General features: G+C 40.5%; 1 protein-coding gene across 1 annotated transcript in view; it reads left to right on the top strand.

Annotated features, from left to right (window-relative positions):
- Positions 1–7524: 7524 nt before the first annotated feature.
- Positions 7525–16845, top strand: part of fbxw12 (F-box and WD repeat domain containing 12) — a 28640-nt gene continuing 19319 nt past the window's right edge. The window contains exons 1-5 of the mRNA XM_061923538.1: positions 7525–7658; positions 7721–7758; positions 7829–7995; positions 8060–8184; positions 13982–14188. Coding sequence (XP_061779522.1) covers positions 7566–7658; positions 7721–7758; positions 7829–7995; positions 8060–8184; positions 13982–14188 — 630 coding nt within the window. The 5' untranslated portion in view covers positions 7525–7565. The remainder of the gene's footprint in view (positions 7659–7720; positions 7759–7828; positions 7996–8059; positions 8185–13981; positions 14189–16845) is intronic.

The following is a 16845-nucleotide window of genomic DNA, read 5'->3' as shown; positions in this document are numbered from 1 at the left end:
GTCTGTTGCAGACCCACCGGAGACGATGGCGCCGTCTGTTGCAGACCCACCGGAGACGACGGCGCCGTCTGTTGCAGACCCACCGGAGACGACGGCGCCGTCTGTTGCAGACGCACCGGAGACGACGGCGCCGTCTGTTGCAGACCCACCGGAGACGACGGCGCCGTCTGTTGCAGACGCACCGGAGACGACGGCGCCGTCTGTTGCAGACCCACCGGAGACGACGGCGCCGTCCGTTGCAGACCCACGGGAGACGATGGCGCCGTCCGTTGCAGACCCACCGGAGACGATGGCGCCGTCTGTTGCAGACCCACCGGAGACGATGGCGCCGTCTGTACCGGAGACGATGGCGCCGTCCGTTGCAGACCCACGGGAGACGATGGCGCCGTCCGTTGCAGACCCACGGGAGACGATGGCGCCGTCCGTTGCAGACCCACCGGAGACGATGGCGCCGTCCGTTGCAGACCCACCGGAGACGATGGCGCCGTCCGTTGCAGACCCACCGGAGACGACGGCGCCGTCCGTTGCAGACCCACCGGAGACGATGGCGCCGTCTGTTGCAGACCCACCGGAGACGACGGCGGCGTCTGTTGCAGACCGACCGGAGACGATGGCGCCGTCTGTTGCAGACCGACCGGAGACGATGGCGCCGTCTGTTGCAGACTCACGGGAGACGATGGCGCCGTCTGTTGCAGACCCACCGGAGACGATGGCGATGGCGCCGTCTGTTGCAGACCCACCGGAGACGACGGCGCCGTCTGTTGCAGACCCACCGGAGACGACGGCGCCGTCTGTTGCAGACCCACCGGAGATGATGGTGGCGTCTGCCGGCCCACCGGAGATGATGGCGGCGTCTGTTGTAGACCCAATTGTGTGAGGGGTAGCTGTGCCTCCTCAGCTGCACAGGCACCCATAGCCCCCGCCCCTCTCAAGGGACGGATCACAGACGTCCCACGAGAAGCCAACACAGGACAGGGATGGGTGGGAGGGATCACAAAAAGAGGCAAAGCTTTTTTTTTTATTCGGCCATCAATGATAAAGCAATGTTAAGTCTCTCTGCGGGATTCGTGTTAGGAGGCTGGATTATTCGGTCACATTTTGTTGTTGGTGACGAACCCCAAGATGCAGAGAAGGCAGGCTTGGTAAAAGAAAACATGGTTTAATGTCCAAAAGTAGTGATGGGTCTGGCAACACCGATGCATCGGCACATGCGTCGAGCTCATAGAGCAAAACCCTGTGTCGCTTTTAGAAAGTCACGTGACCGATACACGAACTGTGTCGCACTGACGCCTCCTCTGTGCCCTGTGAGTGGGTCTTTTCTACAGCCGGAGAAATAGTAAGTAAGAAGAGAAATCGTCTAAAATTTAATACATTGGAAAAACGGTTTTTTTTTTAAATAAAAATGTGTAAAAAAATAATAATTTCCCAGTCCACAAGCATCCTCATTCACAACACGTTCTCTTAGATTTCCATGTTATGATACATGTTCACATTATTTATTGACTGTATCTAAAAAAGATAAAAAATATATATTTATTTAAATGAAGTTATGAAATAATCCTAAATGAAATACAATGACTTGGTTTATATTATTGTATATACTAGGTCGGGGGTCGGCAACCCGCGGCTCTTTGGCGCCGCCCTAGTGGCTCTCTGGAGCTTTTTCAAAAATGTATGAAAAATGGAAAAAGATGAGGTGGAAAAAAGATATTTTTTGTGTTAATATGGTTTCTGTAGGAGGAGAAACATGACACAAACCTTCCTAATTGTTATAAAGCACACTGTTTATATTAAACATGCTTCACTGATCCGAGTATTTGGCGAGCGCCGTTTTGTCCTACTAATTTTGGCGGTCCTTGAACTCACCTTAGTTTGTTTACATGTACAACTTTCTCCGACTTTCTAGGAAGTGTTTTATGCCACTTTTTTTTCTGTCTCATTTTGTCCACCAAACGTGTGTGTGAATGCACAAAGGTGAGTTTTGTTGATGTTATTGACTTGTCGGAGTGCTAATCAGACATATTTGGTCACTGCATGACTGCAAGCTAATCGATGCTAACATGCTATTTAGGCTAGCTGTATGTACATATTGCATCATTATGCCTCATTTGTAGCTATATTTGAGCTCATTTAGTTTCCTTTAAGTCCTCTTAATTAAATTTATATCTCATGACACACTATCTGTATGTAATATGGATTTAATTTTTTGCGGCTCCAGACAGATTTGTTTTTGCATTTTTGGTCCAATATGGCTCTTTCAACATTTTGGGTTGCCGACCCCTGTACTAGGTCATAAAATCAGTGTCAGTTGAGTCGGTCCATAGGTTGCCTGTAGGGATTTTTAATGTCCAGCAGATGTCAGTATTTAGTGACACAGTATCAATACAGTTTTGCAATGTGTGGAAACGCTTCATGACGCCTCATCAACCCATCACTATTGTTTAATGTCTAAAAGTAGTGATGGGTCCAGCAACACCGATGCATCGGCGCATGCGTCGAGCTCATAGAGCAAAACCCTGTGTCGGTTCGCGTACCGCTTTTAGAAAGTCACGTGACCGATCATGAGCTGTTTTGGTCACGTGACCAATACGCGAACTGTGTCGCACTGACGCCTCCTCTGTGCCCTGTGAGCGGGTCTTTTCTACAGCCGGAGAAATAATATCTAAGAAGAGAAATAGTCTAAAATGTAATACGTCGGAAAAACTTTTTTTTATTATTTTTTTTTAAATGTGTAAAAAATAAAATTAAAAATTTCCCAGTCCACTATCATCCACAACACGTTCTCTTAGATTTCCATGTTATGATACATGTTCACATTATTTATTGACTGTATCTAAAAAAGATAAAAATATATTTTTATTTAAATGAAGATATGAAATAATCCTAAATGAAATACAATGACTTGGTTTATATTATTGTATATACTAGGGCAGGGGTCACCAACGCGGTGCCCGCGGTCACCAGGTAGCCCGTAAGGACCAGATCAGTCGCTCGCTGGCCTGTTCTAAAAATAGCTCAAAGAGAAGCACTTACCAGTGAGCTGCCTCTATTTTTTTAATTGTATTTATTTACTAGCAAGCTGGTCTAGCTTTGCTTGACATTTTTAATTCTAAAAGAGACAAAACTCAAATAGAATTTGAAAATCCAAGAAAATATATTAAAGACTTGGTCTTCACTTGGAATAAGCGGTAGAAAATGGATGGATGGATGGGTCTTCACTTGTTTAAATAAATTCATTTATTTTTTTACTTTGCTTCTTATTACTTTTAGAAATACAATTTTAGAGAAAAAATACAACCTTAAAAATGATTTTAGTATTTTGAAACAAATATACCTTTTTACCTTTTAAATGTCTTCCTCTTCTTTCCTGACAATTTAAATCAATGTTCAAGTAAAAAAAAAAAATTTTATTGTAAAGAATAATAAATATTTTAGCTTCTGTTTTTTTGGACGAAGAATATTTGTGAAATATTTCTTCAAACTTACTATGATTAAAATTCAAAAAAATTATTCTGGCAAATCTAGAAAATCTGTAGAATCAAATTTAAATCTTATTTCAAAGTATTTTGAATTTCTTTTAAAAATGTTCTTCTGGAAAATCTGGAAGAAATACTGATTTGTCTTTGTTAGAAATATAGCTTGGTCCAATTTGTTAAATATTCTAACAAAGTGCAGATTGGATTTTAACCAATTTAAAACATGTCATCAAAATTCTAAAATGTATCTTAATCAGGAAAAATTACTAATGATGTTCCATAAATTCTTTTTTTAATTTTTTCAAAAAGATTCAAATTAGCTAGTTTTTCTCTTCTTTTTGTCGGTTGAATTTTGAATTTTAAAGAGTCGAAATTGAAGATAAACTATGTTTCAAAATTGGATTTTTATTTTTTTCGTGTTTTCTCCTCTTTTAAACCGTTCAATTAAGTGTTTTTTTCATAATTTATTCTCTACAAAAAACCTTCCGTAAAAGGAAAAAAAAATGTACGACGGAATGACAGACCCAAATACCCATTTTTATATATATATATATATATATATATATATATATATACACATTTATTTATTTAGCTATTCTTGTTTAAATCACACTTACGTGTAACTTACAAATAACAATATATTTATTTATTTAAGTGTGTATCAAACCGGTAGCCCTTCGCATTAATCAGTACCCAAGAAGTAGTTTTTGGTTTCAAAAAGGTTGGTGACCCCTGTACTAGGGCATAAAATCAGTGTCAGTTGAGTCGGTCCATAGGTTGCCTGTAGGGATTTTTAATGTCCAGCAGATGTCAGTATTTAGTGACACAGTATCGACACAGTATCAATACAGTTTTGCAATGTGTTGAAACGCTTCATGACGCCTCATCAACCCATCACTATCTAAAAGTAAAAATAAAGAAATGACACAAACCAGGAACTAGGAGCCAAACTGGAAAACAGGATCCAGCAAACAGGAACTAGGAGCAAAAAACAGCACGCTGCCAACAGCTACAGGATTCAGGTATAAACGACAAAACAGGTAGGAGCTACAACGACAAGGGTTACAATGACAATAATCCAGCGCAGAGTCGAGGGCAAAGCAGGTCTAAATAGCAGCTGACTGATTGACACCAGGTGTGGCCCGGTAGGTGCCAATCAGCCACAGCTGAGGGGAAAAAGCACTCAGGGAGACAATCAGGAAATAACCAAAATAAGAGTGCTGACAGGAAACAAAGACAAACGCAGAGGAAAAACTAGGACATAGTCAAACTGTCAGGGAGAAGCCTGACAGTATAATATAGAACAGGGGTCACCAACGCGGTGTCCGCGGGCACCAGGTAGCCCGTAAGGACCAGATGAGTAGCCCGCTGGCCTGTTCTAAAAATTGCTCAAATTTTTCATTTTTAATTCTAAGAGAGACAAAATTCAAATAGAATTTGAAAATCCAAGAAAATATTTTAAAGACTTGGTCTTCACTAACTGACAAAGAAACAGATAACAGATTTGGTGTCCAGTTCAAAGTGTGACAAGATTTATTTAAAAATGTGAGAGTTGACTATTGTATTTTACATGAGTTATAATTTGTACAAACAATGGTGCAAAGTAATTCATGATTTGTTTAAAAAAAAAAGTTAGTGGCAAGTTGGTTAAAATGGGATATTGTGATTTCACAAGACTGTCTTTAGAAGTGATCATTTGACAATGTTCAATTTGAAAAATGTGCACTTAGAGAAAATATAAAAATAAAATAAAGTGTTTATCTGTTTCTATATATATTTATTGTGAGAAATCATTAAGATGATCAGTGTTTCCACAAAGATAAATATCATTAATTATTAATAATAACATAGAGTTAAAGGTAAATTGAGCAAATTGGCTATTTCTGGCAATTTATTTAAGTGTGTGTCAAACTGGTCGCCCCTGCAATGAGGTGGCGACTTGTCCAGGGTGTACACTGCCTTCCGCCCGATTGTAGCTGAGATAGGCTCCAGCGCCCCCCGCAACTCCAAAGGGAATAAGCGGTAGAAAATGGATGGATGGAAACTGGTAGCCCTACGCATTAATCAGTACCCAAGAAGTAGCTCTTGGTTTCTTGTTCATTTTAGAATTGATTTTAAAACCTTGCTGTTTGTTTTTAAAGCTTTACATGGACTGGCCCCTCATTATATCTCGGACCTCATCCAAACTTACAATCCTGCGCGCCGCTCTGAGGTCCGAGAGCCAGCTCCAGCTCGTGGTGCCCAAGACGAGACTTAAAACCAGGGGAGACAGGGGCCTTCTCTGTGGTCGGCCCTAAGCTCTGGAACACTCTGCCCCTCCATGTTCGAACTGCGCCCACAGTGGAGTGTTTTAAGCATACTTGCCAACCCTCCCGAGTTTTCCGGGAGACTCCCGAAATTCAGCGTCTCCCCCGAAAACCTCCCGGGACAAATATTCTCCCGAAAATCTACCGATTTTCGGCCGGAACTGGAAGCCACGCCCCCTCCAGCTCCATGCGGACCTGAGTGAGGACAGCCTTTTTTCATGACGGGAGGACAACAGGGTGACAAGAACTAAATCATCCAGACTAGAGATAAATTGTATTATTATGTTTATCTTACCTAAAAATAAATATATTTATTAATTTAAAAAAAATAAATAAATAAATACATGTTTACTATATTTTGCTAAAAACATCCAAATTAATTGTATTTTTATTTGTATTTTTTCCTGACTCCTTATTACATCCAGCCATAGAATTATACATTAAAATAAACATATTTGAAATAATTGATTTTAAATTATCATAATAATTCTTTTAAAATGACCATATTTAATTCTTAAAATAATTGCTTGTTTATCAACAACTTTAGCATTTTATTCATTACATTTTGAAACTCTCAGAAGCCAAATTATGTTATATTCCTTAATATGTATTTATGCAAGTTTGAAGTATCAATTATCTAAACACAGTTTTGTTTGCATATTTTCAGGATATATATATATATATATATATATATATATATATATATATATATATATATATATATATATATATATATATATATATATATATATATATACATACAGGGGCGCCGAAAAAGGGGGGTAAAGGAGATGGATTCTAGGGGCCCATGATGGAGGGGGGCCCAGAGAGGCCCCTAATGATGATGAAATTATAATACAGAAAAAATAATGACACTGTGTTGGGGGCCCTGTAAAGATTATTTTCATGGGGCCCAAAATCCCTAGCGGCACCCCTGTATATATATATATATATATATATATATATATATATATATATATATATATATATATATATATATATATATATATATATATATATATATATATATATATATATATGTATGAAATACTTGACTTGGTGAATTCTAGCTGTCAATATACTCCTCCCCTCTTAACCACGCCCCCACCCCCCACCTCCCGAAATCGGAGGTCTCAAGGTTGGCAAGTATGGTTTTAAGTCTCGTCTTAAGACCCACTTTTATTCTCTGGCTTTTAACACTACGTGAGTTGTGTGGTCCTCTGTGTTTTTAAAATTTTGATTTCTATTTACTTGGTTTTAACCCTTTAAAATCGTTTTTAATCATATTTATTTTTATATTGTTTTTAATTGTGTTTAATATTGTTGTGCAGCACTTTGGAAACATTTTCTTGTTTAAATGTGCTATATAAATCAAGTGGATTGGATTGGATTGAAAAAGGTTGGTGACCCCTGATATAGAACAATAAACCATAGAATGATAAACACTGTATAATATAGAATAATAAACAATAAACCATGTATAATATTGAATAATAAACCATCTATAATATAGAATAATAAACAATGTATAATATAGAATAATAAACACTGTATAATATAGAATAATAAACCATGTAAAATATAGAATAATAAACAATGTATAATATAGAATAATAAACAATGTATAATATAGAATAATAAACGATGTCGAGCAAGAAGGAGCGCCTCCTTGTCGCTTTCCCTATACTCTGGCGACATCTAGCGGCAGCTCGCACACCTGCATGAATAAAAGCCTGTATTTCCTGGTTGCTGCGTCATCTGCTGCTGACGGCGGAAGTTCGGCATGAACCCCCAGACGTTAATCAGCGACTGTCTCCTTCACATTTTCACTTTCCTCCCCGTGGAGGACTTAATCAGCGCGTCCGGAGTGTGTAAGGTAAGCAGGCGGAATGCCGAAGTCGCTCCGAACAACAACAACAACTTTGTGATGTTTTGTAGGACTGGCACGATGCTGCCGAGACTCAGTGGTTATGGAGGTATGTCGTCTTCTTCTTCTTCTTCGGGCTTCTTTCCGGGTGTAAACCGGATGTTCTCCTCACCTGGCAGGAGGTTGTGTCTGCAGCGATGGTTGTTCTGCAGCCAGGTGGTGTTGTCCAGCTCGCACGTCAATCGCTCCTGGAAGAAATACTTCCTGCGACGGTCCTGCTTGGAGAAGGAGATGAAGGACGGGCGGAGTGGCGGGTACACCTGTAAAAGTCTCCGGGGTCACACAGGTGAGTCCGGTCTCAACCGTTGCAGCGACTTTGTGTTCCTTTTGATAAAACTGTCGTCCGCCAGGGAGCATAGTGGGCGTGGTCTACCTGCAGGTGAACTCACCTGGAAGTCCTGACCTGTGGAGCACATCTTCCACGGTCTGCAGTGCTGCCACCGACGGTTCGGTCCGAGCTTGGAACGTCCAAACTGTCAGTACACATTTCTTCTAAATAATAAAAATACACTTCAGTTGTCACATTATTACTCTCTATTAACGAATTATGTGCGATATCACCGCCACATATTAACGAATGATGTGCGATATCACCGCCACATATTAACTAATGATGTGCGATATCACCGCCACATATTAACTAATGATGTGCGATATCATCGGTCCATATTAACGAGTGATGTGCGATATCACCGCCACATATTAACGAATGATGTGCAATATCACCGCCACATATTAACGTATGATGTGCGATATCACCGCCACATATTAACTAATGATGTGCGATATCACCGCCCATATTAACGTATGATGTGCGATATCACCGCCCCATATTAACGAATGATGTGCGATATCACCGCCCCATATTAACTAAAGATGTGCAATATCACCGCCCCATATTAACTAATGATGTGCGATATCATCGCCCCATATTAACGAATGATGTACGATATCACTGCCCCATATTAACAAATGCTGTGGGATATCACCACACCATATTAACTAATGATGTGAGATATCACCGCCCATATTAACGTATGATGTGCGATATCACCGCCCCATATTAACTAATGATGTGCGATATCACCGCCCCATATTAACTAAAGATGTGCAATATCACCGCCCCATATTAACTAATGATGTGCGATATCATCGCCCCATATTAACGAATGATGTACGATATCACTGCCCCATATTAACAAATGCTGTGGGATATCACCACACCATATTAACTAATGATGTGAGATATCACCGCCCCATATTAACTAAAGATGTGCAATATCACCGCCCCATATTAACGAATGGTGTGCGATATCACCGCCACATATTAACTAATGATGTGCGATATCACTGCCCCATATTAACTAATGATGTGCGATATCATTGCCACATATTAACGAATGATGTGCGATATCACTGCCCCATATTAACAAATGCTGTGGGATATCACTGCCCCATATTAACAAATGCTGTGGGATATTACCACACCATATAAACTAATGATGTGAGATACCATTGCCCCATATTAATTAATTGTGTGCGATATCACCACCCCATATTAACAAATGATGTGCAATAGATGTGCGATATCACCGCCACGTAATAACTAATGATGTGCGATATCACTGCCCCATATTACCGAATGATGTGCGATATCACCGCCACATATTAACTAATGATGTGCGATATCACCGCCCCATATTAACGAATGGTGTGCGATATCACTGCCCCATATTCATTAATGATGTGCGATATCACCGCCCCATATTAACTAATGATGTGCAATATTACCGCCCCATAGTAACGAATGATGTGCGATATCACTGCCCCATATTCATTAATGATGTGCGATATCACCGCCCAATATGAACTAATGATGTGCAATATTACCGTCCCATAGTAATGAATGATGTGCGATATCACCGCCTCATATTAACAAATGATGTGGGATATCACCGCCCCATAATAGGGAATGATGTGCGATATCACCGCCCCATATAAATGAATGATGTGTGATATCTCCGCACCATATTAACAAATGATGTGCAACATCACTGCCCCATATTAACAAATGATGTGCAATATCACCACACCATATTAACTAATGATGTGCGATATCACTGCCACATATTAACTAATGATGTGCGATATCACCGCCTCATATTAACAAATGATGTGGGATATCACCGCCCCATAATAGGGAATGATGTGCGATATCACCGCCCCATATAAATGAATGATGTGTGATATCTCCGCACCATATTAACAAATGATGTGCAACATCACTGCCCCATATTAACAAATGATGTGCAATATCACCACACCATATTAACTAATGATGTGCGATATCACTGCCACATATTAACTAATGATGTGCGATATCACCGCCCCATAATAGTGAATGATGTGCGATATCACCGCCCCATATTAATGAATGATGTGTGATACCTCCGCACCATATTAACGAATGATGTGCAACATCACTGCCCCATATTAACAAATGATGTGCAATATCACCACACCATATTAACTAATGATGTGCGATATCACTGCCACATATTAACTAATGATGTGCGATATCACTGCCCCATAATAGTGAATGATGTGCGATATCACCGCCCCATATTAATGAATGATGTGTGATACCACCGCACCATATTAACGAATGATGTGCAATATCACCGCCCCATATTAAGAAATTATGTGCAATATCACCACACCATATTAACTAATGATGTGCGATATCACCGCCACATATTAATTAATGATGTGCGATATCACTGCCCCATATTAATGAATGATGTGCGATATCACCGCCCCATATTAACGAATGATGTGCGATATTGCAGCCTCACATTAACAAATGATGTGCGATATCAACGCCCCATAATAGTGAATGATGAGCGATATCACCGCCCCATATTAATGAATGATGTGCGATACCACCGCCCCATATTAACGAATGATGTGCGATATCACCGCCACATATTAACGAATGATGTGCGATATCACTTCCCCATATTAACGTATGATGTACAATATCACCGCCACATATTAACTAATGATGTGCGATATAATTTCCCCATATTAACGAATTATGTGCGATATCACCGCCCCATATTAACTAATGATGTGCGATAACACCGCCACTTATTAACGAATGATGTGCGATATCGCAGCCTCACATTAACAAATGATGTGCGATATCACCGCCCCATAATAGTGAATGGTGTGCGATATCACCGCCCCATATTAATGAATGATGTGCGATACCACCGCCCCATATTAACAAATGATGTGCAATATCTCCGCCCCATATTAACGAATGATGTGCGATATCACCGCCACATATTAATGAATGATGTGCGATATCACTGCCCCATATTAACGAATGATGTGCAACATCACCACCCCATATTAACGTATGATGTACGATATCACCGCCCCATATTAACAAATGATGTGCAATATCTCCGCCCCATATTAACGTATGATGTGGGATATCACCACACCATATTAACTAATGATGTGCGAGATCATTGGCCCATATTAACGAAGTATGTGCGATATCACCGCCCCATAATAACTAATGATGTGCGATATTACAGCCCCATATTAACTAATGATGTGCAATATCACCGCCCCATATTAACTAAAGATGTGCAATATCACCGCCCCATATTAATTAATGATGTGCGATATCACCGCCCCATATTAACGTATGATGTGCGATATCACCGCCCCATATTAACTAATGATGTGCGATATCACACCCCATATTAACTAGTGATGTGCAATATTACCGCCCCATAGTAATGAATGATGTGCAATATCACCGCCTCATATTAACAAATGATGTGCGATATCACCGCCCCATATTAATGAATGATGTGTGATACCTCCGCACCATATTAACGAATGATGTGCAACATCACTGCCCCATATTAACAAATGATGTGCAATATCACCACACCATATTAACTAATGATGTGCGATATCACCGCCACATATTAACTAATGATGTGCGATATCACTGCCCCATAATAGTGAATGATATGCGATATCACCGCCCCATATTAATGAATGATGTGTGATACCACCGCACCATATTAACGAATGACGTGCAACATCACTGCACCATATTAACAAATGATGTGCAATATCACCACACCATATTAACTAATGATATGCGATATCACCGCTACATACTAATTAATGATGTGCGATATCACTGCCCCATAATAGTGAATGATGTGCTATATCACCGCCCCATATTAATGAATGATGTGCAATACCACCGCCCCATATTAACAAATGATGTGCAATATCTCCGCCCCATATTAACGAATGATGTGCGATATCACCGCCACATATTAACGAATGATGTGTGATATCACTGCCCCATATTAACGAATGATGTGCAACATCACCGCCCCATATTAACAAATGATGTGCAATATCTCCGCCCCATATTAACGTATGATGAGGGATATCACCACACCATATTAACTAATGATGTGCGATATCATTGCCCCATATTAACGAAGTATGTGCGATATCACCGCCCCATAATAACTAATGATGTGCGATATTACAGCCCCATATTAACTAATGATGTGCGATATTACCGCCCCATATTAACTAATGATGTGCGATATTACCGCCCCATATTAATGAATGATGTGCGATATCACCGCCCCATATTAACGAATGGTGTGCAATATCACCGCCACATATTAACTAATGATGTGCGATATCACCGCCCCATATTAACTAATGATGTGCGATATCACCGCCCCATATTAACTAATGATGTTCGATATCACCGCCCCATATTAACGAATGATGTGCGAAATCCCCCCCATATTTACAAATGATGTGCGATATCACCGCCCCTTATTGGCTAATGTTGTGCAATATCACCGGCCCATAATAACTAATGATGTTCAAAATCACCGCCCCATATTAATGAATGAAGTGTGATATCACCGCCCCATATTAACTAAAGATGTGCAATATCACCGCCCCATATTAACGAATGGAGTTCGATATCACCGCCCCATATTAACTAATGATGTACGATATCACCGCCCCATATTAATAAATGGAGTGAGATATATCACCGCACCATATTAACTAATCATGTACGATAACACCGCCCCGTATTAACTAATGATGTGCGATATCACCGCCTCATATTAACAAATGATGTGCGATATCACCGCCCCATAATAGTGAATGATGTGCGATATCACCGCCCCATATAAATGAATGATGTGTGATACAACCGCACCATACAAACGAATGATGTGCAATATCACCGACCCATTTTAACAAAAGATGTGCAATATTATCACACCATATTAACTAATGATGTGCGATATCACCGCCCCATATCAACACATTTTTTGCTATATCACCGCCCCATATTAACTAATGATGTGCGATATAACTGCCCCATATTAAGTAATGATGTGCGATATCACTGCCCTATATTAACAAACGATTTGCAATATCACCGCCCTATATTAACGAATGATTTGCGATATCACCGCCCCATATTAACTAATGATGTGCGATATAACCATACAATATTAACTAGTGATGTGCGATATCACTGCCCCATATTAACGAATGATGTGTGATACCACCGCACCATATTAACGAATGATGTGCGACATCACCGCCCCATATTAACAAATGATGTGCAATATCACCGCCACATATTAACTCATGATGTGCAATATCACCACACCATATTAACGAATGATGTGCAATATCACCGCCCCATATTAACAAATGATGTGCAATATCACCACACCATATTAACTAATGATGTGCAATAGCACCGCCCCATATTAACAAATGATGTGCAATAGCACCGCCCCATATTAACAAATGATGTGCAATATCACCACACCATATTAACTATTGATGTGCGATATCACGCCACATAATAACCAATGATGTGCGATATCACTGCCCCATATTAACGAATGATGTGCGATATCACTGCCCCATATTAATGAATGAGGTGCGATATCACCGCCCCATATTAACAAATGATGTGCAATATCACTGCCCCATATTAACAAATTATGTGCGATATCACCGCCCCATATTAACGAATGACGTGCGATGTCACTGCCCCATATTGACGACTAATAATAATCAGTATCAGTATCGGCCCTGAGAAACCTGCCCGGCAGTATCAGTTGTGTCAATCATCTGCAATGAAGACCTGGTCTTAAAGGACGTGTGTTTCCTGTCAGGGCGAGCAGCTGTGGTGTGGCCAGCAGCAGGGACCTTTGACCTGCGTGACGCGTGACGAGCGAGGAGACTATGTGGCGACATCAGACTCCTCAGGTGACATCAAGGTGTGGCAGGCTCTCACTGGCCAGGAGGTGGCGCTCCATCACACTGCTTCCCCACACTGCACACTGCTGCTCTTCAACAAGGACCAGGACTGCTTCCTCTCCGTGAGTCTCTCTCTCTCTCTCTCTCTCTGTGTGTGTGTGTGTGTGTGTGTGTGTGTGTGTGTGTGTGTGTGTGTGTGTGTGTGTGTGTGTGTGTGTGTGTGTGTGTGTGTGTGTGTGTGTGTGTGTGTGTGTGTGTGTGTGTGTGTGTGTGTGACATCCAACATTATCCATCTTGCCATGTGACATCCACCATAATCCATCTTCATATCTGGTGTCTCTGTGTGTGAGAGACATCCAACATTATCCATCTTTCCATGTGACATCCAACATCATTCATATCTCCGTGCGACATCCAACATTATCCATCTTCATATCTGGTCTCCTGCGTGTGACATCCAACGTTATCCATCTTTCCATGTGACATCCAACATCATTCATATCTCTATGCGACATCCAACATTATCCATCTTCATATCTCTGTGTGACATCCAACATTATCCATCTTCATATCTCCGTGTGACGTCCAAAATTATCAATCTTCATATCTCAGTGTGACATCCAACAATATCCATCTTCATATCTCCGTGTGACATCCAACATTATCCATCTTCTATCTCTGTGTGACATCCAACATCATCCATCTTCAAATCTCCGTGTGACGTCCAACATTATCCATCTTCATATCTCCGTGTGACGTCCAACATTATCCATCTTCATATCTCTGTGTGACATCCAACATTATCCATCTTCATATCTCCGTGTGACGTCCAAAATTATCAATCTTCATATCTCAGTGTGACATCCAACAATATCCATCTTCATATCTCCGTGTGACATCCAACATTATCCATCTTCTATCTCCGTGTGACATCCAACATCATCCATCTTCAAATCTCCGTGTGACGTCCAACATTATCCATCTTCATATCTCCGTGTGACATCCAACATTATCCATCTTCATATCTCCGTGTGACATCCAACATTATCCATCTTCATATCTCCGTGTGACATCCAGCATTATCCATCTTTATATATCAGTGTGACATCCAACATTATCCATCTTCATATCTCCGTGTGACATCCAACATTATCCATCTTCATATCTCTGTGTGACATCCAACATTATCCATCTTCATATCTCCATGTGACATCCAACATTATCCATATTCATCTCTCTGTGTGACATCCAACATTATCCATCTTCATATCTCCGTGTGACATCCAACATTATCTATCTTCATATCTCCGTGTGACATCCAACATTATCTGTCTTCCTATCTCTGTGTGACATCCAACATTATCCATCTTCATATCTCTGTGTGACATCCAACATTATCCATCTTCATATCTCCGTGTGACGTCCAAAATTATCAATCTTCATATCTCAGTGTGACATCCAACAATATCCATCTTCATATCTCCGTGTGACATCCAACATTATCCATCTTCTATCTCCGTGTGACATCCAACATCATCCATCTTCAAATCTCCGTGTGACGTCCAACATTATCCATCTTCATATCTCCGTGTGACATCCAACATTATCCATCTTCATATCTCCGTGTGACATCCAACATTATCCATCTTCATATCTCCGTGTGACATCCAGCATTATCCATCTTTATATATCAGTGTGACATCCAACATTATCCATCTTCATATCTCCGTGTGACATCCAACATTATCCATCTTCATATCTCTGTGTGACATCCAACATTATCCATCTTCATATCTCCATGTGACATCCAACATTATCCATATTCATCTCTCTGTGTGACATCCAACATTATCCATCTTCATATCTCCGTGTGACATCCAACATTATCTATCTTCATATCTCCGTGTGACATCCAACATTATCTGTCTTCCTATCTCTGTGTGACATCCAACATTATCCATCTTCATATCTCTGTGTGACATCCAACATTATCCATCTTCATATCTCCGTGTGACGTCCAAAATTATCAATCTTCATATCTCAGTGTGACATCCAACAATATCCATCTTCATATCTCCGTGTGACATCCAACATTATCCATCTTCTATCTCCGTGTGACATCCAACATCATCCATCTTCAAATCTCCGTGTGACGTGTGTGTGTGTGTGTGTGTGTGTGTGTGTGTGTGTGTGTGTGTGTGTGTGTGTGACATCCAACATTATCCATCTTGCCATGTGACATCCACCATAATCCATCTTCATATCTGGTGTCTCTGTGTGTGAGAGACATCCAACATTATCCATCTTTCCATGTGACATCCAACATCATTCATATCTCCGTGCGACATCCAACATTATCCATCTTCATATCTGGTCTCCTGCGTGTGACATCCAATGTTATCCATCTTTCCATGTGACATCCAACATCATTCATATCTCTATGCGACATCCAACATTATCCATCTTCATATCTCTGTGTGACATCCAACATTATCCATCTTCATATCTCCGTGTGACGTCCAAAATTATCAATCTTCATATCTCAGTGTGACATCCAACAATATCCATCTTCATATCTCCGTGTGACATCCAACATTATCCATCTTCTATCTCCGTGTGACATCCAACATCATCCATCTTCAAATCTCCGTGTGACGTCCAACATTATCCATCTTCATATCTCCGTGTGACATCCAACATTATCCATCTTCATATCTCCGTGTGACATCCAACATTATCCATCTTCATATCTCCGTGTGACATCCAGCATTATCCATCT

Source organism: Nerophis lumbriciformis, linkage group LG01 (genome assembly GCF_033978685.3).
Source record: "Nerophis lumbriciformis linkage group LG01, RoL_Nlum_v2.1, whole genome shotgun sequence".
NCBI classification, from domain to species: Eukaryota; Metazoa; Chordata; class Actinopteri; order Syngnathiformes; family Syngnathidae; genus Nerophis; species Nerophis lumbriciformis.
Note: the sequence above shows the minus strand (reverse complement) of the source record. Positions and strands in the feature narration are given on the sequence as shown.